The sequence below is a fragment of the Gopherus evgoodei genome, chromosome 1, assembly GCF_007399415.2.
Source record: "Gopherus evgoodei ecotype Sinaloan lineage chromosome 1, rGopEvg1_v1.p, whole genome shotgun sequence".
Lineage (NCBI taxonomy): Eukaryota > Metazoa > Chordata > Testudines > Testudinidae > Gopherus > Gopherus evgoodei.
Window position 1 is genome coordinate 228,140,441 of NC_044322.1, and position 22,467 is coordinate 228,162,907.

General features: G+C 44.1%; 2 protein-coding genes across 3 annotated transcripts in view; one reads left to right on the forward strand and one right to left on the reverse strand.

The window, feature by feature from the left end:
- The window catches only part of GALNT8 (polypeptide N-acetylgalactosaminyltransferase 8), a 59,536-nt gene extending 55,103 nt beyond the window's left edge, over window positions 1-4,433 (forward strand). For both annotated transcript variants that reach the window (XM_030553185.1, XM_030553195.1), the window contains exon 11: window positions 3,797-4,433. In XM_030553185.1, coding sequence (XP_030409045.1) covers window positions 3,797-3,955 — 159 coding nt within the window. In that variant the 3' untranslated portion in view covers window positions 3,956-4,433. The remainder of the gene's footprint in view (window positions 1-3,796) is intronic.
- An 11,044-nt stretch (window positions 4,434-15,477) lies between these two features.
- On the reverse strand, window positions 15,478-20,756 carry LOC115637414 (CD59 glycoprotein-like). Its single transcript, XM_030538663.1, has 4 exons — window positions 20,619-20,756; window positions 18,347-18,423; window positions 17,325-17,435; window positions 15,478-15,785 (listed from the first exon to the last, which is right to left on the reverse strand). The coding sequence occupies exons 2-4, from the start codon at window positions 18,393-18,395 to the stop codon at window positions 15,676-15,678; spliced, it is 270 nt and encodes an 89-aa protein (XP_030394523.1). The 5' UTR covers window positions 18,396-18,423; window positions 20,619-20,756; the 3' UTR covers window positions 15,478-15,675.
- Window positions 20,757-22,467: the final 1,711 nt, after the last annotated feature.

Sequence of the window (22,467 nt, forward strand, 5' to 3'; positions counted from 1 at the left end):
ATTAGATAGACTGACTCAAGGTCTGGGCACAGGGCCTCCCTCTGCTTCTTTGGGATCTGGTCTAAGATACTCAGATACTACTGTGGTTGGGTGGTATAAAAACGTAGACAGGGAGAGAGAGAAGATCATGGTGTCAAGTCTGACAGGTTCTCGGCAGAGAGAATGGAGGCCAGTCAGAACTCAGGCCAGCCTGGCTCTGCTCCCCAGAGTTCTCAACCAAATATCCCCTAGTTGCCATCCTCTTTCCCCTCCCCTCCCCCCCCAAGTTAGCCTGCCCCCTGGGCAAAATGTTTTGAAACATTGTGGATCACCCCCCTCAGAAATATTACTGATTTGGCGTGAAGGGTGGGGTTCTGACAGATTTCTTTTGTCCTTAATCTGGCTTGTGACCACATGTCTGGAGACAATTTAAAGTAGAGAGCAGATACCTTTGAAAGGCTGTCAATCCGTCCTAAAAGCAAACCTATAATTCATATGTCATATGTAAGGCTATGCTGTGAAACACAAAAAACTGAATTTTGTAGTACAGCCCATTGAAGCTGGGTGAACCAACCGTATTTTAAAGGAAAACTGTACTAAAGTGTAAAGCTTTGGCAGCGTATTGATATCACCATGATTTCACCTCTTTAAATTACTCCACCCTACACAAAACATTTCACATTCTAGTATTGACTTGGGAAAAATCAGCTGCCTTGATTAAGTTCCCTTTGATGTTAGGGTTGTCCTTGTGCAACATGTGCATTAGTGCCAGCCTAGAGACCTATCCTGTGATTTATTTGAACTCTAAAGAAGGCAACTGTATTTGAATAGGCTTTACAGATTTCCCTGTAACTTACTGATCTCTCTTTGTCAGTACATATAGAGACTCTTCTGTTTACCAGAAAAGACTTGTTTTTATATCGTTGATTAATTTATAGGGATTACATCTGTAAATATTGTCTAGTCTTTGAATATTTGAATAACTTCATCATTCTGCTGTGTCTCATTGCTTTGTCCTCCTCTTTGCCGACTTACAGAGTCATAGATTTTAAAACCCAGAAGGGCGCCTAGATCATCTAATTTGACCTCCTGTATAGAACAGGCCATGGACAGCACCCAGCACCTGCACACTAATCCAACAGCTGAAATGAGACCAAAGTATTCTTTCTGTTATTAATTTATTACTAGCTGGCAGCCTGATGCTAACTTCACTCCAGAGTTATAACTTTCCACCTTCTGAAGCTGCACAGTTTGGTTCACTCAGTCAAACCAAGGAACTTTCTTTCCTACCTGTGACCACAGTCAAGCTAGATGCAGTGACAAAAATGTATTCTGTCTGTGTGCAGAGAACATTTTCCAGGGCCACCCAGAGGATTCAGGGGGCCTGAGGAAAAGCAATTTTGGGGGGCCCTTCCGTAAAAAAAATTGCAATACTACAAAATACTATATTCTCATGGGGGCCTCTGCGGGGCCCAGGGCAAATTGCCCCACTTGCTCCCCTCCCATGGGCAGCCCTGGTAAAAATAAACCTTCCCCATCTCAGCACAAACCCAGTTGTGAGAAAACTTCTTTACAAGGTATCACTGGTTCTCAGCATCAGCTGTGCTAAAAGGCACTAAAGCTCATTAAAAGGGTTGGACAAATATTTTTCCATCAAAACTTTTTTTGGATCGAAATCTAGGCGTTTTTAAAAAGCAGAAAAATATCACGGCCAGTGTCTACTTTCTTTCAAAATTTGTTGTGGCTTTTTTTAATTGAAAAGCTGAAATTAGTCTGCCAAAACCTGAATATGGTTTGGGGTTTCAGAAGTGTGTGGCCAAATATTTGCTGCTTGCTTTGTTTGATTGTTTAAAGAAACAATAAAAAAAATTCTGCTTAAAAAAAATTCAAAACTTTTGAACCACCTTAGCTTGTGATCAAATGCCTGAGCCCCTCCAGTCAGAGATTTTTCAGGTTTCTGATACTCTGCTGGCTTCCTTGACTTGTATCTGTCTCCATAACTTTGGGTTCATTTAGCTTAGGACATAAGAACAGCCATACTGGGTCAAATCAAAGGTCCATTCAGCCCAGTATCTGTCTACCAACAATGGCCAATGCCAAGTGCCCCAGAGGGAGTGAACCTAACAGGTAATGATCAAGTGATCTCCCTCCTGCCATCCATCTCCACCCTCTGACAAACAGAGACTAGGGACACCATTCCTTACCCATCCTGGCTAATAGTCATTAATGGACTTAACCTCCATGCATTTATCTGTTTTCTAGACACTGGTTCCATGGGGTCCCTCACAAACTGGAGACGGTTACTGTGGGTTTGTCTTTAGTATAGCTTATGTACATACTCCATGAACTGAGCATTTGAGCTTGTTCCAGAATCTGGAATGAGCCTATGTTGTGAAAACTGAAATGCTCAAAATAGCACATGCATGTAAATGGACACAAGGTGTTAAAATTAACCTAGGGTTTCTCAAACTGGGGGTCGGGACCCCTGAGGGGGTCATGAGGTTATTACTGACAGTCATGAGCTGTCGGCCTCCACCTCAAACCCCACTTTGCCTCCAGCATTTATAAAAGTGTTAAATATATAAAAAAATGTTTTCAATTTATAAGGGGGGGGGTCACACTCAGAGGTTTGCTATGTGAAAGGGGTCACCTGTACAAACATTTGAGAACCACTGAATTAACCCCTCTGAAGCCTCAGAGGAAGGGGGAGGTCTCCCTTGGTAGGGTTGGGAAGGAGGTAGGTGGTGTAGGATATTGCTCTTCTCATATGATCCCTTCCCAGTGGCTAATTTGAAAGGAAGCTACCCTCCCCTGACATGAATCTCCCTATGGCACTGAAATTAAATATAGACTATAATTTGGCATTTGAGAAGTGAAAGGGATTGGAAAAGCTAATGGCTTGGCTCTTGTGCAAGCCTCAAACTGCTGAATGAGCTTTAGGGTAGGGAAGGCTGTGCCCCCCAAACAGCCTGGCCCTGCCCCCTATCTGACCCCCACCCACTTCCTGCCCCCTGACTGCCCGCCCCTCTCAGAATCCCCAACCCATCCTGCTCCTTGTCCCCTCACCGTCCTCCAGAGATCCCCCTCCCCCAACCACCACCCCAGGACCCCTCCCCTGCTCTCTGTCCTCTGACTGCCCGATCCCTCCACTGAGTCCTGACAGACCCCCGGAATGCCCACAATCCAACCCCCTCATTCCCTGTCCCCTGACTGCCCCCCCAACCTCTGCCCCCTCCCTGTCCCCTGACTATCCCTGGGACTCCCTGCCCCTTATCCAACGGCCCTGGCCCCTTACCCCCGGCTCCCCCGTCACCTGGAGCCTCAACACACCGCATCCAGGAGCATCCCTGAGCAATGCTGCAGCATGGCTCCGGCAGGGCTCCTGAGCTCCTCCCCACTCAGAGCCATGTGGTAAGGGGGTGGGGCTGCGAGCTACAGAGGGGCCTGAGCTCCCTGTGCTCAGCGTGGAGCTCTCAGCCCTGACCCCTAACCACGTGGCTCTGAGCGGAGAGGAGCTCAGGAGCCCCATTGGAGGCACACTGCAGCTGTTCAAGGATGCTCCTGGATGCGCTGAGGCTCCGGGAGAGGGGCGGGGGCAGGGTTGGGCCGGGGCCAGGAAGGGAGCCTTGGCTGTTCTCGTGGGGGCCTCTGAGGAGCCCAGGTCCTGGGGCAAATTGCTGCACTTGCCCCCCCCCCGGCAGCCCTGACATTTTCACTGACCTGACATATTACAGAAATCAAGAGAATTGTTTACTGCCTGGGCACTCAGTTCTGAAATGCAGACTGCAGCTTGTCTCATGCTTCTTTCATTTTGCAGGGATCATCTGTGATGAACAAGAAAACTAAGAGATGCCTCGAAATTGTAAAGGATAGTCCATCTTCGCCTTACAGACTTGTAATGCAGAACTGCACTGGACAAAAATGGAATGTTCAACACACAGTTAAGGATTGGGGCAAGAGAAGTGCTCTGAGATAGCTTATTTATCTCAACCAACAGATGACTTGGCATTGATTCTAGGAAGCGGGGAAATTGGGATCACCAGAAAAACACATTCTTCAGAGGTTTCCAAAGAAGAGCAAGACATCTGTTGCTAGGACATTACACAATGGAGATTATCTCAGGTAGACTCTATAACATTTTGGGGAGCACATTTATTGGTATGGAGGAATGTATGATCTGAATTATGGGAGGATATGGGCACATAAACAGGAGGATGATGGACACATGTACCATAGGTAGGTAGTTATCGTTGTGTGTATTTAAGTTGACCGTCTGTGAGGATAAACTGGAACCAAAGACTGGATGAGAGAAAATTGATCTTGTATAGATCACTCGGGCGGGAGCTTGAAGATTCTGTGGTAGAAGGGAAACTAAGGAAATGCAAACAGAGATGTTATAAAGCAGGGGGTCTCAAACTGGGGGTTGCAAGGTTATTATGTGAGGGGTTGCAAGCTGTCAGCCTCCACCACAAACCCCGCTTTTCATCCAGCATTTATAATGTTATAAAGTGTTTTTAATTTAAAAGGGGGATCGCACGCAGAAGCTTGCTATGTGAAAGGGGTCACCAGTACAAAAGTGTGAGAACCACTGTTATAAAGGATGTGTTATTCAGAGGTGACCAGGACCTACAGCTCCCATTGACTTCATTTGGAAAGCTGGTTGTTCAATACCTCTCAAAATCAGAACCGTGGTGGTGGTGGTGTTGTTTGTTGTGTGTTTTTTTTTACAATGTGAGCCTTCTAAATAAGTGGCCTGATTTTCAAAAATGTTGAGCTCCCATTGAAATCAATAAACTACTTGCACTGGCCTCTTATTTTTGAAGATCTTGGTTGAGACCTATACATGATATCTGTACCCTACCTTTTATATTCAGGAGGCCTTCTGTGGATGGGAAATCACCCTAGTTTCAGCTTGACCTTAATATAGTCATCTAATCTATTAACTAGTGATGCAATGGAGTGGTGACTTGTTGGCTTCTGGGAGCTCCTTGTCAAAATCCTGCAGCTAAACTGAAATGAAGGCTGGGGTGATTTGCCTGCCTCCAGAGGAGTTACCCCCATTCTGTAGATACTGCCAAACCATCCCTGTCAGAAAAGACTTATCCTTGGGGCTCATAAAAGTACTTCTGAGAACAGAAGCAGAAAATGTTGTTAGCCTTTGGAATTGACCAATGGATTGCTCCAGATAGTAGGTGTTTTCCAAGCATTTCTTGAAACAGGATTTTCCTACATGGTCTTCATACCCATTTTCTCTTCAGTTTTACAAGCCAAACACTACACTGTCCCATAAGTAAATTTTTCAGGGATACAGAGTAAGCATTTCCAGTAAAGGACAGTTTAGTAGAGGTTTGTTCGCCACATGCTGCCTCCCCCTCTCTCTTTGGTTATGGTGATGAGTAAATGTATTTGTTTAAATAAGTTGATTCCTTCACCCCTGATACACAGGGTAGATTTGAGGCTAATTAGACTTGTTGATGAGAGTCAGATGAACAGCTCAACACTGTGAACACCTGTAAAAATTAAATTTCAACAGTGAGTTTCTTTCGCATTTCCACCCCTCCCCCCAGGTTGTTAAATTTAATTACATTATGGTCACTATTATCAAGTAGTTCAGTTATATTCACCTCTTGGACTATATTCTGTGCTCCACTTAGCACTAAATCAATAACTGCCTCTCTCCTTGTGGGTTCCAGGATTAGCTGCTCCAAGAAGCAATCATTTAATGTGTCTAGAAATTTTATCTCTGCATCCCATCCTGAGGTGACGTGACATGTACCCAGTCAATAAGAGGATAGTTGAATTCCCTCATTATTATTTTGTTTTCTGCTTTAGTAACCTCTCTAATTTCCCTGAGTGTTTCACAGTCACTGTCACCATCGTGGTGAGGTGGTCAATAGTATATGCCTAATGCTATACTCTTATTGTTCAAGCATGGAAATTCTATCCGTAGAGATTCTCTGGTACAATTTGAGTCATTTAAAATGTTTACTTTATTTGACTCTGTGCTGTCTTTCACATACAGAACCATTCCCTCACCAGCATGACCTAGGCTGTCATTCCAATATGTTTTGTACCCTGGTATTACCACATTCCATAGATTATCCTCATTCCACCAAATTTCTGAGATGCCTAATGACTATTTTATCAATATCTTCGTTTAATGCCAGGCACTTTAGTTCATGCCAAGTTTGAGATCGTACTGCATTTACCTCCTTAGCACCCTTACCCTGGTGGTGTTAGTTTATTTAAATGATAAAGGTATGAAATGATAGCTGCACAATGGAAAATTTAAATCCTTGACCTGGAAACAAAATCAGGGAACAGATCACTGACAGTGGCACACACATGTGAACTGCCAATCAGACAAGTACTTCACAGGTTCAGCAAAGCAAATTTCCCTGGACCTGAAATCTTGTCTGCACTAAAGAAACATGGTTCTAGGACCGTAGGCAGATGTCCAGACCTTTTACATGAGGAAAAGTTACTTGTTGACACCAGCTGTTAGTCATAGGGACAACTAAATTGATGCTGCATGTGGTTTAATTGCCAACATAGCCAAAGACAAGGTGCATTCAGCATATCAGAAACCATGTTTAAAATCTGGTTGAACCATAGTTGCCGAATGCTGTTTGGCCTTTTCTGCAGTTATCCTAGTCAGTTGCATCCCCTTGTCAGCAATAGATAATTTTCCTAGGGTACACAAAGCTTGTGGATCTGCTTATATGCCTGGAATCATGTTTGTATAGCATTATGTTTCAACATTCATCTCTCCTGTCACAGGGTGATTGGCCCCTTTAAGGAGAAATGGGCCCAGCTACAGCGGTGCCATAATAACTGCCTTGCAGCCAGAGGGGACGGGGCTAATGAGGTCAGGTGTTAACATGGCAGACACCTGGAACTCATACTAAAAAGGCTTGTGAAATCAATGTCAAGGGGAAGCTGTGATAGGAACCAAAGGAAACAGGTTAGGCTCCAGTGGGAGACCCTGCAGTAGGAAGCAGGGAAGTTCCTGGGAGGCGAGGCAGTGGAACCTGCTAGGGAAGAGGGCCTCTAGGGAGAAATCCCTGGGAGGTAGTGCTCATTTAGAAGGAGCAAAGAGCAACTTGCAAAGCCTGGTAGTAGTCCACTGGAGCAACCTGGAGTCAGCATTCTAGGACTGAGCAGAAAAGGATAGTAAGGTAGCCAAGAATGGCAGAGAAAAGGGGGTGCTAGAGTGGAAGAATCCTTGCAATATCATGTCCTGGCTCAAAGGGGTGTTCCAGTGATGAATTGCCTCCATGCCATTGCCCCAGTACAACAAATTAGATTTCAGCACATCCATACTGCAGCAGCGACCAGATTTCCATTTCTATGGTGCAAGGGATATACTCAGTATGGATGCAAAAATAATGTTAGCTTACTACTAGATTGCCTTTACTGAGTTTTAGCAGATACTTACCAGTTACTTTCATATACATGATGCTTGAACAACGTGCTGGTTCACATGCTTATAACTTTGGTGCTTATTCAATTAAAAAAATATTCAAGAAACTTCTGCTTTGTGTCAACTAGTGATGTGCACCAAATATGTGAGAATAACCATAAAACCATGTTTATTACCTCTAAATGTGTTCACTGACTCTGAAATTTAGCTTTACAGCTTCCATTTTGCTTTAATTTTCTTCTATACTACCTTTAAATGTAAATGAATGTTAGTTATTGTGATTCATGTTTTGTATAGAGTGATTGATTGATAGAAATCTTTAACTGCAAGTTGTAAATGTATGAGACCTGGTAGGTTGTAAATCTAGGAACTCTGCAATCAAAAGGAAACCAACCAATATCAAAGGACAGGATGAATCCTCCTGGTACAGGTCTGATCTTTATCTCAAGAGGACAAGCTCTGTAAGATACTTAAATTATTTTACAGTCTTTTTAAACTTTAAGGCTATTCTTTATTTGCGATATTCCAAAGAAGAGTGATCTTTAGGGCATGTTATGAGAGCTAAAATTTCAGTTATAAAAATGGGCCTCTTTATGCCATCTCTTTGCAAGAAAAAAACTCTCTTGTTTAAACCTACAAGGAATTTTATATATAGCCTTATTGAAGCTGATCTTTTATAAGCACTCTTAAAATCTTCATTTATAGGTGGGAAACATTTTACAGGAGCTATTGGTTACTTCTAACTCACATTTTTTCTTAAATGTGAAAACCTTTGTTACATCTCAACTGCTTATAGTGGCATAAGTTTCCTATGCGATATTTATTTGTAAATGTTTTGTATCTAAATGCAAGCATCCATGTAATAGGTTCCTGATGCCATTTTTACATGAATAGTAAGATGCTTAATGTACAATTACAGCAAGGTCATTTGATTCTATGACCGGTTACAATATAAAAAGCTGTTTGAACATAAAAATATTTAATTAGGGAACTAAGTAAATAACTGGCAGTGCTTCAGGAAGTCCTTGTCAAACTCAGAAAGACAAGATGAGCCTCTCCAAGGATTACTAAGAAGAAAATGCGCTACTGTATTTGATGACCATTTAACTTTAAAGACTAAATCACTTAAATTGCAAAAAGGCTAGTTTAGGGGCTGAAAGACTTTTGTATAGGAAATAGGAGTGTTTGAACATAAGAACAGCCATACTGGGTCATGCCAAAGGTCCATCAAGCCCAGTATCCTGTCCTCTGACCATGACCAATGGCAGGTGTCCCAAAGGGAGTGAACAGACAGGTTATCATCAAGTGATCCATGTTCTGTCACCCAATCCCAGCTTCTGGCAAACAGAGGCTAGGGACACCATTCCTGCCCATCCTGGCTAATAGATCCATCAGTGGCTATCTTCCATGAATCTATCTAGCTCCCTTTTGAACCCCATTATAATATTGGCCTTCACAGCACCCTCTGGTAAGGAGTTCCAAAGACTGACTGGTCGTTGCGTGAAAAAATACTTTCTTGTGTTTGTTTTAAACCTGCTAGCTATTAATTTCATTTGATGGCCCTTTGTTCTTGTATTTGAGAAGGAGTAAATAATACTTTCTTATTTACTTTCTCTATACCACTCATGATTTTATAAACCTCTATCATATCTCCCCTTAGTTGCCTCTTTTCCAAGCTGAGAAGTCCCAGTCTTATTAATCTCTTCTCATATGGAAGCCGTTCTATACCCCTAATCATTTTTGTAGCCCTTTTCTGAACCTTTTCCAATTCCAATATATCTTTTTTGAGATGAGGCAACCATATCTGCACACAGTATTCAGGGTGTGGGCATACCACAGACACGTTTGAAACAAGACTTCAATATTAAACCTTGATGGAAGTCAAAGAATCTCAGAAAATGAACTGAATAAAATAAAGTTAAAAATCTGAAGTTAAAGTTGTGTGGATTTCCCACTACACAAGCAATATAACCATAAATTACACCATGCTACATGTGCAAATTACAACCCTGCTACATAGCAAATAAGCATCTTCATAAGCTGAAGACTACCAAGCTGAAGACTACCAAGCCCAGCTTATGAAGGTGTTGAGCCAGTGAGAGGTGACAGTGGCTGATATATTAATCCGGCAAAGCCCATGAAAGAAGTGTATCTTCTACCTTCAGTGAGACTGTAGAAAGAGTAGATATGCCTGTCATAGGCCATAAAATTTCACCCAAGTACCTTTGTGTGGAGTCCACTAACGTGTTTGGCTAAACCATATCTTCTAGAAAGGCATGAAGTCTGGATCTGAACACATGAAGAGATGGAGCATCTCCAACTTCCCTCTGTAGTTAGTTCCAATGTTCAGTCACCCTCACTGTTAAAACTTTGTGCCTGCTTTCTAATTTGAATTTGTCTGGCTTCATTGGTTCTTGTTCTACTTTTCTCTAGTAGTTTAGAGAGCCCTTTAGTACTTGGGATTTTCCTCCTGTGAAGGTATTTATACACGGTAGTCAAGTCACCTCTTGATCTTCTTTTTGGTAAACTAAACAGATTGAGCTCTTTAGGTCTTTCACTGTAAGACATTTTCTCCAGAACTTGAAACTAATTTCTGTGGTCCTTTTCTTCACTCTCTTCAATTATTCAATGTCCTTTCTAAAATGCTGACACTAGAACTGGGTGTAATAGCCCAGTACTGGCCTACAGAGGTAAAAATTGCCTCACTATTCCTGCACATGACTCCCCTGGTTATACATCCAAGGATTGCATGAGTCCTTTTACCCACAGCATCTCATTGGGAGCTCATGTTCAGTTGATTATCCATCAGAATCCCCAAGTCCTTTTCAAAGACACTGCTTTTTAAGACAGAGTCCTCCATCTGTAAGTATGGCCTGTGTTCTTTCTTCCTAGATGGATAACTTTGCATTTGGCTACAATAAAAAATGCACTTTGTTTGAATGGGCCTAGTTTACAAAGCAATCCAGATCGCTCTGTATGACTGTCCTGTCTTCACATTATTTATGACTGTGTCCATCTTTGTCATCCGTAAACTTTAGCATCAATGATCTCACCATTACTTCCAGATCGCCAATGAAAATGTCATACCCCTTTAGAACCACCCCTTTTTGGAGACCTGTCAGCCAGTTTTTTTATCCATGTAATGTGTGTCATCTTGATTTTTTTTTTCGTAGTGCTAGTTTTTCAAATCTGAATGTTGTGTGGCACTAAATCAAATGCATTATAAAACTCAAAGTTTATTACATGGACACACCTTCATCAAACTTGTAATCTAATCAAAGAATTAAATCTGGTTTGTTTAACAGGACCTATTTTCCAGAAAAACATATTGATTGGCACTAATTATATTCCCATCCTTTAATTCTTTACTAATTGAATCCCCCATCAGTTTTTCCATTTTCTCCTAGGATTGATATCAGGTCATTACCTATAATTACCCAAGTCATGCTGCTTGCCCTTCTTTGCATATTACCATGACACTAGCTCTCTTCCAGGGCTCGGAATTTGCTCACTATTCAAAGGTTTATTAAAAATTAACATCAGTGGGACAGAGATTGCCTCAGCCAATTTTACTAGGGCCAGCTTGAACCACACCTTTTTATTTCCAGCTTTAACTGTGGATTTCTAAGTTGCTTAATTCACTCCTCACCTGCATGGGTTCCTGTTATAGTCATAATTTCCAACAAGCCATAGAGCTCAGGAATGCAGCCTGCCAAGGCCCCTTGGACACTGGAGTCTGGGCCTCCTGAGCCAGGGCCCTCTGGGGAGGAGCTGCAGGGGCCCCTAATTCTGGAGCAGATGCCTCTCTCTTGTTCAGTTTGGGATATCAAGTCAGCTGTTGGCATTTTAGTACCTGTTCATGGGAAAGGAAAGTGGTGAATTCACACTTGATTAGACAGTCACCACACAGGTCTCTACACCCTCTCATTTATCAACTGGGGACAGCAGAGGAAAATGCACATGCAACATGAACAAGGTAAACATATTGCCAGAGAGACACTTTGGAGAAGTGAAGTACTGAGCAGGAATTGTAGTGTTCTCCAAGCAGGAGAGTCAGCAGTCTCCACCTACATGTGGGGATGGGCCATTTCCTTCCATTTCTGGATTACCAGCATGTTCACAGGTTTGAAAACATGAGCACAAGCACAAATGAATAGTTTTCTGCTCCCTTAGGAAACTCTCCCTGATCCCTTCCTGTAAATTTTAGCACTGGATCTCTGTACAAAGGGGTAGAGGATGGTTTCTTACATACAGATGCTGGAGACTAACAGGCTTGATCCACCAGCAACCTCAGCGATCTTCCCAATCCCTGAGCCCCGCACTGGAGGGAACTGTAGAATCTCCAGTAAAGAGAGGGTAACCAAAATTTGACTCCCAAGATGTGATTCTCATAATTCTCCTTCATGACCTCTCCACAGAGCTCTCCCTGCCATTGGCCAGCACAGCCCACACAGTGCCAGAGAAATACACGACTACATCATCAAATGATGGTATCACCTGAAACAGCAAGCATTCCTCTCTTAGAAATCAGTGACAGTCTTGCTTCTTAGCCACAGGTCACGTAAAGCAGGGCAGAGCCAGCATTGCAGAGGCAACACAAAAAGCATTGCCCTGGCTGTGGGCAGGATCCCAGGGGAGAGCCAGGCATTTCAGAAAGGTTTGCATGTGTGTCTTCGGTCATGAAGTAGGACAGAGCAAATGTTAGACAAGTAAATATAGCCTCTAAAGTTGCAAAGCAAACACAGTACGAGCCTCACCATGCCTGCATGAAGAGAATTCAGCTTTATGTGCAATGTAGAGAGGAAGGATGGTTCACAAATGGTTAGGGACGGTTTCTTGGGCAATCAGGTTCAATTTTCCTCGTCCACAGACTTCCCGTGTGACCGAGCATATGTCACTTAGGTTCCCTGAGCCTCTGTTTCCCACCTGTCCAATGAGGATACCGCACCTTCCCTATCTTATCTAGGTATTAACAGGATAACTACATTAATGATTCTGAGACAGTAGTGAGGGCCATATAAGTATGATAAGCAGGTTTAATAAAAAGGGGAGGGTTAGTGGAAAAAGAGTCTGGTGTTCTTCTCCTATGACCATGTGGTGCTCCATAGGCTCATTCAACTTATACCCAATGTGCTGAGGATAATTAGCAAAAGGGAACAGCAAGAGTGTCAACAACTGTTGGCCGTGAATGAACAAATATTGCCTTGTAAGAAGAGAAGAGACCACAGTTCATTGGAAGAGGCAATTTAAGAAGCTTAGTTCATGGGAAGATCACCAAAGAATTTTCAGAGCCTGCAAACACCACCAAGTGCCAACACACCACGTTTGTATTGTGTTGAGCACATTTGTCACTTCAGGCAAACTCACATAAGTGGTCACCCTGTGCCCAGCTGTCCCAATGAAAACCCAAGATGCAGCTCCTTCAGAAAATCTCACTTGCACTAAGGCCATTTCTTCTCTCAGGCCCCTGGAGGGAGCTGTTATGTATCAAATAACCACTTGAATCTGATTCACTGTTGCTTTACTTCCGTTAGGGAGCTAGGATGCTGAGGGTACACTGTATGTCTACACTGCAATTAAAACCCCCTCCTGCTGGCCCATTCCAGGTGACTCAGACTTGTGGGGCTCAGACTAAGAGGCTGTTTAATCGAGGTATAGACATTCAGGCTCTGGCCGCAGCTCAGCTCAGGGATGCTCCCACCTCAAAGGGTCATAACACTAGAGCCCAGGCTCTGGCCTGAGCTCAGAAGTCTACAGTGCAGTTCAACAGCCCTACAATTTGAGCCCCATGAGCCTGACTCAGATTGCATGCGAAGCTTCAAGGAAAATACTTCATTGCCTGTAAAGCTGTACTTATCACCTCCAGGTCCAGTTACAGATTCGAGAATACAGTATATAACTTCAGTTTTGTTGTAATATTCTAGATAGTTGATTTAATGTTTGAAAGAGATGTTTCACTATTAGTTATTGTGATCTTTGCATAAAGTGATTGGTAGACATTTTTCAAGACTATGATGATCAGACTCAGGTGCTTTGTTTTGAGAAGTTCAAGTTGAGGAGTGCTGAACAGGGTCCTGAGGGTGAGGTTGTTGTGAATCCTTATGACAAATGCTTCCTCCATGAGGCTTTACAGGAGGATTTAGCTCAAGTTAGTTAGCTTGAGGGTTTTTAGTTTTGTTTTGTTCTGTTTTTTGTTTTTGTTTTTTTTAGTTAAGGCCTGTTTGTTCTGGGGTCTCAGATCATTGTGGATTCAGCCAAAATGTAAATATCCCCACAAATCCTGTAAGGACCATTCCTCATTAGTTACAGGAAACCTGGTGAAAATCTGTGGGGGCTTGCGCAGCATGTGATTGGAGGAGGCCCCAATTCAGCTGGATGGGCAAATGGTCTGGTCCTCATAGGAAAGGCCTGATTCCTGGAGGACTGTCTACTGCTTCACAAAATACTGCTGGTTAAGGAGTCAGTCCTGTATTATGTCCACATGGGTGTACATGTGTGTGCAGGGCTCTCGGCAAAAGCTTCAGAGCTCAGTTATTGGATGAAATGTACCAGACATGTGGCCACTACAACCCCGGGGGATTCTGCTCTTGAATGCTCCCTACCTGCTCTCTCTCTACTCCCTGTACAGATACTGCCCACATCTCCTCCTGGAACACACCCACCCCGCCTGCTGCGGGCCCGCTTGGGTGTTCAGCTCCTTCAACACAATAAAAAGGTAAAGTCAGAAGTTGCAGCTACCTAACATGTAGTGATCACTAAAATGAGCAACGATCTGGTTCTTCTCTTTCCTCTGTTTCATACCAGAGTTCTCTCACTGCGACACAAACAAAGGGATGAGATACATAACAGGAGGACAGACCCCCGAAGTGTCTCCCTTTCCCATAGCTGACCAAAGCTTCCTGTCCCAATGGGATACCACTTCAGTGTGAATGAAATGTAGATCCAGTTAAGATTATGAACCCCAATCTTCTCATTGAACATGACATTTTGGAGGGGCTGGGCCATGCCCAGGACTAAGCTCCTTCACAATCACCTGACAGCCCTGGTGGGCAGCCACCAAATGAACCAACTCACACCCTATAGAATGAGCAGTCTCCTGAGCAGACAGTGTCTTTAATGTCCTGAAACCTCTGACATCCAGATGAGGCCCCAAGGTCTTAATGTTCCTTCAGGAAGTGACCTGATTTTGGTGGCACAGACCAGGTTCAGATGAAGTTTTCTAACCATCAGATTGAAGTTCTGGGACAATCTTCCCAAGGGGAGAAGTGGGGGCAAAAATCCTAACTTGTTTCAGCCTGAGCATGATAAGTTTCCCTAGGGGATGGTTTGAGACATATGTTCCATCTGGGGATGTTATTAGCAAATATCTGCAACAGTCAGAGATGGGACACTAGATGGGGAGAGCTGTGAGTTACTGCAGAGAATTCTTTTGCAAGCGTCTGGATAGTTGGTCTCATCCACATGCTCAGGGTCTCATCCATATGTTCTTGATCTAACTTATTGCCATATGAGGTCATCCCCCAGGTCAGGTTGGCAGAGACTCTGAGGATTATTCACGTTGCTCTACAGCATGGGGCATGGGTCTGTAACATGAAAGTATTTTAAAATCAAGAATTGAGGACTTCAGTACCTCAGCCAAATGTCATGAGCCTATTACAGGAGTGGGTGGATGATGTGCAGTAGACTGCTATGTCTGTAGGAAAGGACTGAGGGGCACTGGCAGAGTTGTGAGGGGAGCCCAGGACTGGATTAGCAGTGGGGCTGCAAGGCAGGATTGAAGGGAATAAGCAGTTCTCTGTGGGGGTGGGAGAATACAAGTTATTGAGGACTGAGTAGCAGGAGATGCTGTGGCGCAGGTTGAGATGAGCTGGCAGAAATGCAGGTGAATCCAGGAGTGGAATGACAGGTGTGCTACAGATCAGAACTGACAGCGCTGTGTTTGGGGAAAGCTTGCACCACCTGTTTGTTACCTGCATTATCAGCCCTCATCTTTATGGGCACCAGTTAAATGAGAAAGATTGTTATGTTGTAAAAATGTTAATAAATGGACATAAGGGCAAAGCAACTGCAGCTGATCTGGGGCTGTAATATCGTTTATTATTAGTGCTTTCCATGGAGTAACTAGTACAGCTGCTGAAAAAATAAGAAGAATATGTGTGTGTGTGTGAAAGAGAGAGATTTAAGCAAGGCCCCTCAGTGAGGATTTCCAGTCACACTGCAGGGGGAGAGGGACACCCTGCTGGTGTTGGTCTTGAGAGTGCAGGAGCTCCTGTTTATCGGTTGCACCGGTCTGTGTTGCAGCAAATGGCCTTCAGTGCAGACCCCCCCATGGCCTTCATGACTTCACACTCGTACGTCGAGGAGCATCGCTTAGCGTATTTAGCTGGGAAACAGGAAGAAAGAGAGAGGGGGAGATGGAATAGCTCCAGGAATTTTGTGATTTGGCGTACTTGGGTGAAGCCACCACTTATTTCTTCTTCACCTAGGGCCGGATCAACCTTTTGTGGGCCTAGTGCCAAACTAATTTGTGGGCCCCCATGGGAGCTGTGGAGCATTACATGGGGAGGTCAGTCTCCAGAGTGAGGGGCCAGCTAGGGGCATGGCAGGGGCGGCCCAGCTCCACTCAGCCCCATGCGAGGGCACTATTTACAAACTGGGAGTTGCCAGACACACAGGGGCCTGCCCGGCTCTGTGCTGCCAGCGTGCCCCTTCCCCTTGGGGGCGGGCCCATGCCTCACCACACAGCCCCCTCATCCAATATCCTCTCGACTCCCTATGGACAGAGCACCCCCAGACCCACTATGCCATCACCCCCTAACCCCCTCCACACAAATGCACAGCACCGTGCACAACACCACCCTTGCCCAGTGCCACCCTGCCCTCAGCCCCACCACAATTGCCCAGCACCTCCCACAGAACCCCCATTCCCTAGTGCCCCAACATACACATCTTCACCATCCCCTCACAGCCCAGCACCACCCCCGCAAAAAACCCACTACCCAACGTCCTGCCTCCCGGCCCCACTCACTGGCCTGGCTGAGAGGCAACTGTGTCTGCCAGGCTGAGTTGGCAGTGCAGTCAGAGCTGGTCCCGGGACCGGGAATCACTCCAATCCCTTGGGAGTGGTGTGATCAGCCAGGCCAGGGCCTGCCCCGGCTGAGCTCCCTCAAGACACATTTCCCCTAGAAGAGCCCAGCCAAGCTCTCCGCACTGTCCCTTCTCCTCCTCCCCCACCCGGCTGACACTGGCCAGGCTTCTGCAACAGTCCCAGGTGGCTCAGCTCCAGAAAGACAGGTGGGGCCCCACAGGTGGTTGGAAGAAGAGACTGCCCGGAGCCGGAGGTGCACTGAAGTCCATCCAGGGAGCAGAAAGGAGCAGAGGGGTATGCCAAGATCAGCAAGTGGGGGGTGGGGGAAGTCAGAGGGGTCTCGGGGTGCAGTGCAAGCAGACCGGGCTGGGGTCCCCTTCTGAGCATGAACCCATCTCCATGGAGCCATTGGTGCTATTGTAAACCCGGGACTGTCTTCACCTTCTGCTCCTCAACCTTTCTTCTTTCTTTTCACCCCTTCCTCTGTTCCTTTTTTCTTCCCTTCCTCCTTATCCATTTCCTTGCTACTTCTCCCTATTTATTTTCCCTCTTCCCTTTTTGCTTTGTCTCTCATTTTCCCATCTTCATACCTCATTGTCTCTCATGGTACCATAGTATTTATCCAGCAGCTTTCCTTCTGGGTACAACGGGCAGGATTGGGCTGGACACTTAAAGTTAATTCTCTTCAGGCCTTTCCCACACTCACCCATGGCTGGGGAGCTTGATCAAAAACTTAGGCCTGATCCATCATGGCTGCTGTGCACTTAGCTCCGTATCACATTAATCTGAAGTGTCTGTGACCCCAGCTTGTTCCCTTGCCTCTGTCTTTCTTACCCGTGGGAAGGAAGAACATGGTAATACATTGATCCTGGTCATCCCTGCATTTCTGAGTGGTGAAGCATCTTCCTCCATTAGGGCAATGATAACACTCCAGAGACACAACAGCTGAAGGAGACAAAACAAGGAGGGTCAACAGGATAACGGGCAAGGTGCCTTCTTTCTCCTAGGAGTGATTGAAATGCAAGGCTCCCCACCAACTTTTCTTTGTGGGGGCAGGGTAGATTGAACAGGAGGATGGCCCAGCAAGTAAGGTGCGAGCTTGGAACTTGAGACATGGATTAATTTCCCTGGTGTGCCACAGACTGTAGTGACCTTAGGCAAGTCACTTAGTGACTCTGTGCCTCAGTTCCCCATCTGTACAATGGGGATAATATTGTTTAAGTAAAATCATTAAGGCTTGTGAGATGATCAGATACTATGGTAAAGGGGTGATTATAAGTAGCATAGATAGATATCTAGCTATGGAAATATGCAGATTTGGCAGACAGGAGGAAGATGGATCAGTCTCTGACCTTGTCAATGCTTGTCTGTACTTGTGGTAGCATGTGGGGTATACATAGTTACAGGCAGCAGTGAAAGGCTCTGGAGCCTCCTTGCTGCTGGAGCCTTTCCCCACTGCATCCCCTGCACAAGAGCCTTTTCCCACTAGCAGAGCCTTTTCCTGCGATAGGGAAAAGCTCCACAGCCAGGAGGCAGTGGGACAATAATGTCTAAAAAATAGCAGTGCAGATGAGGGAGGCATGGCTTGGGCGAGTAGAGAGCTGTGCAGTGTACACACCCTAGGGTTCAGGTGTGTAGAGCACTCTACTCACATAAGCTGTGTCTCACTGCCTGCAATTCTGTTTATAGCCGTGCTAGCTCGGCGTACAGCGTCTGTACCCTACACCCTGCCATAAGTGTAGAACTACCCTTTGTCTAACTTTTCCTTTCTAATGTTTCATGTTGAACAAAAGGGTCATTTAGGAAAACATGAAGGATGGTGAGAAGCAAGAGAGGTTTACAAGCGGGGGACTCACCTTGTGCCATCAGTGCTAGGGTGAGCACACACACGATCAGGTTCCTCATTTTGTGTAGAAAGGCTTTAAACAGACACCTGGGGATGAGAATGAGCAAGTATCTTTTTTTAAAAAGGCAGTGTAATTAGTGGGCTGCATGTGGAGAGTCAGCACATCTCAGAGCAGGGAGGTGAGACTGTTTTACTAGAAAGCTCTGGCCTGCCATTCTGGAACCCTGTGTTCACCTCAGATCCAGAAAGATATCCGAGTCAGTACCGGTAATTAAGAGAAGAGCCACAAAACCCACCAGGGACTGAGGGCCTCACCATAGAGGAAAGCTCAAAATTGCTAAGTACACAGAGCTGGGATTAGTGATGACAAATGCCTGGGTGGGGAACACAGCAACAATCTTTAAACAACTGAAGGTGTAAACATCGTGGAGGTAACTTTGTAGAGCGTATATAGGGACATAACGAGGCATGACGTGGGAAAGTTCTGCTGAATATCCTACATTTTAGTTCATATTTGTCTTGTGTTTTAAGGAAATAATGGTTATAAGGGCTTTGTCCTGAGGGCACTGGAGGTTCAGTACCTGACTAGATGCCATTTTTGCAGTGCACAGGGCACTGTTAGTTTAGTCCACCTCAGGCTGTCACACAGAATAACACAACTGAGCCAATGCAATTCAGTCCTGGTGGCTGTTAAACCTAGGGGAATGAATTGTTCTACCCATGATGAAGCACTCTTGTATTTGGACACAGGACATGCTAAAGTCACATGAGAGGAAGTGCTCCATTTTGAAAATGATCAAAAGGTCTGGTCTAGACTGGTGGAACTTTTTCTGTCAATTAAGGATGCTGAGCTGAGTAATAATGTGCACAATCACAGGTATTCTCTGAACATGCCCTGCAGTTATTCAGTCACTTTTTAACTGTCCTGTGATGGGATTTATAAACTCCACATTACAAGTGATGGTTTAATGGGTGCTGAGGAGCCTGACTAGTCCATATTGTGGCACCTGAAGCTGGATCCTGCTGGGTAGAACCAAACTGGATGGTTCTTATAAAGAAAGGACTGTAGGGCGCTAGGGAAAGGAGACTCAGGAGATAGGTAGGTGGGAGTTTTCTTTCTGGGGGAAAGAAATCATGGAAGTGTCTATAGGAAAGAGCTGGTATCTTGGGACTATCCCTGAAGGGAGACAGCAGCTGCGGGGAGGAGACTTCTGAAAGAGGCCTGGGAGAAGAAAAGCTCCAGATAATAAGCAGTGAGGGTCAGTGGCTTGAAAGGATCTTAGTTTCTATGGAGAAAGTTCTGGAAGGCAGCAGTTTGGAAGAAAGTGAGGAAGAACTTTGCAGAGCTTAGGAAAGGGTCAAAGAGGTTGTGGAGGACTGAGCCTGGGAAGGGTGGAAGAGTTTTGAATTAGGATACTGTTACCCTGGAAGTACTAGAAAATGACTGTCTTGTCATTCAGATCCCTCTGAAAAACTCACTCCTCCCACTCAGTTTTTCAGTGGAAATCCACCAAAGCAGCTAAAACATTTACATACAAAATGCATCTTCATTTCCTCAGCCAGTGCATAAGGACCTGTATTTTAACACATGTTTTAAAAATGTTGATCTCCAAGTCCATATTAATGCACTTTGATACATGTGGGGTGAGTTTCTAAGGTCCTGAGCACCCAGAGCACAGCACTTACTGAATTTAGCATTAGTTGGGACTGGCTCAGAATCTCTGAAAATTTGCCACATTTAGTTAGTGGCTTAGCTTTGGGGCCACACACAACTAAAATGTTAGCCGGAACTGTTTTGTCTGTAAAACTCCCTTGGAACAGGGACTATGGACCAGATTTCTTAAAGGGATTTAGGTGCCTAAAGAGCAGGTATCACACTAGGTGCCTAGCTGCATATTTAGGTGCTTAAATACCTTTTAAAAAAAACCCTGACTCATAGACTCATTGACTTTAAGGTCAGAAAGGACCATTATGGTCATTTAGTCTGACCTCCTGCACAACGCAGGCCACAGAATCTCACCCACTCGCATTAGTCTTCATCTACTAATATATACTGTACAGCACCAAGCATGTTGTGGGTGCTAAATAACATATTTGTGAACCCCTGCTCTAAAGACGAGTTAGAGGAAACTCAAACTTCAGTAAAACCAGGGAACGCAGGCTAGGGTCACAAACACAGATTAGATTAGATTACATGAAACTGGAATCCGACTGAGTCTAATGCTCAGTTTCACGTTCTATTCATGCTGGTGGTTCAAGGAAGGAAAAAAAATCTCACATACCTGGTTTGCAGTTGAAGTGAGGGAGATTGGTTTCATTGCTGCTGTGTGGGGCTGCTGGTTTATATACTTCCCCACATGCCCCCTCCACACTGCTCCCACCCAGTAGACATGGAATTTCCTGCAATTGTTGACTTTGTTTTACCGTTACTTTGCCCAGGGAAAACAGAGGGAAGAACAGCCCACAGCAACCTTGAGTAACTTTGTGTTGAAACACTTCCTTTTGGCTGGACTCAGCTTTTAGGGAAACTGGAAGCTCTTACACAAGGTGCAAAGTACACAGTGTATCTTCCAAACAATGAGGAAATATTCAGGGAACCTGGATGGCTAGTGTAAACAAAAGAAAATTCTCTAAGGGGTGCTTCCCACCACAGTAAATCTATGGCATATGCTTATGGTTCAAAACTTCTTTTTTTTTAGTCCTTGTATCGCTGAAGTTACACAGTTGTAATTTAAATCAGTCTAATTATACCTGTTTAGATACACTGTCTGTGTATGTTCACACTGTAGTGCTTGCTTTGGTGTAGTCCCTGTCACATTAGAAAGCAAGTGTTCACACAGCAGTGTGCAGTCAACGTCGATCTCCCAGGATGCCTTGCACTGCTCCTAGACTTGCATTCTGGGCAACTTTCATAGCAGATATTGGGATACTTCTCAGAGGCCAAGAGAGGACTGGGAAAAGGCATGAAACTTGCTTAATCCCCCTTGTGCCCTGGTGCCATTTTGAACACTTTCAGCATGGAAGTGGCACATATGAACACTGGGCTCCAGTCCTTTAGTAACTGTGAAAAGCAGATCCTGTCATACTGGAGAGGCCTCACTGAGGCATCCTCAGCAGCCCACTAGACCCATCAGGATTGTTACAGGAGTTGGAATAATGGAGGACCAGGTGATGGATTCCATAAACACGTCTGTATAGTCTGTGTATTTGGTGAACTCCACTCAACAGAGCACAGCTTTGGGGGCTGACCTATGAGCACAAAATGGTAGGACCAGGTAATTATTCATGCTATAGTTACACACATGTAGCATTCTGTGGTATATCTCTGTCTTTCTAATATGTCTATCCTAAATTCATTATTGGAATGCTCCACTATATATTAGTGATGGACCTTTTAAAATAAGTTCTGTTTTCAAGAAAGTTTGTATTTCAGTGATTGTGCAAGTACTTCTCCTATGCACCTAAACTTCAATAAACAATCCTGATTTATACATACGTGCATTTCCAAACAGTCATTTACTTATTGCCAGATTCTGCAACTCATATTCACATGCCATTTAGTGCTACAGAATTTGAGTATGGGTTGCAAAATGGAACACTTTTGTAACAGGATTTTGTAAACATTTCAAAGAATCTTCCTTAACAACTGTGAATGTTCTAATATTGATTACTTTTCTATCCCTTTATGTAGATATTTACACATGGTATTTTTCTTATGGGACCTGTCCACTAACTTTCTTAATAAAGATAAAAAAATCTACATTTGTAAGTTGCACTTTCATGATAAAGAAATTGCACTACAGTACTTGTATGAGGTGAATTGAAAAATACTATTTCTTTCATTTATCATTTTTACAGTGCCAATATTTATAATTAAAAAAAAATATAGAGTGAGCACTGTACACTTTGTATTCTGTGTTGTAATTGAAATCAATATATTTGAAAATATAGAAAAATATCCAAAATATTTATAATAATTTTCAATTGGTATTCTATTATTGTTTAGCAGTGTGATTAAACCTGCACTTAATCGTGATTAATTTTTTTGTTTGACAACCTAGTTTCTTCAAAGATTTCCAGCAACTAAACTCTAGTCACTGCTATAATGAATCTGCCATTCAGGCATCTACC

Bases quoted from the DNA above. Each gene is read 5' to 3' on its own strand.
- LOC115637414 (XM_030538663.1), bottom strand. From the start codon at position 18,395: ATGAGGAACCTGATCGTGTGTGTGCTCACCCTAGCACTGATGGCACAA. The intron at 17,436-18,346 runs GTGAGTCCCCCG...TGTCTCCTTCAG, and splicing joins CCTAGCACTGATGGCACAAG to CTGTTGTGTCTCTGGAGTGT. The intron at 15,786-17,324 runs GTAAGAAAGACA...CCTGTTTCCCAG, and splicing joins CATGTTCTTCCTTCCCACGG to CTAAATACGCTAAGCGATGC.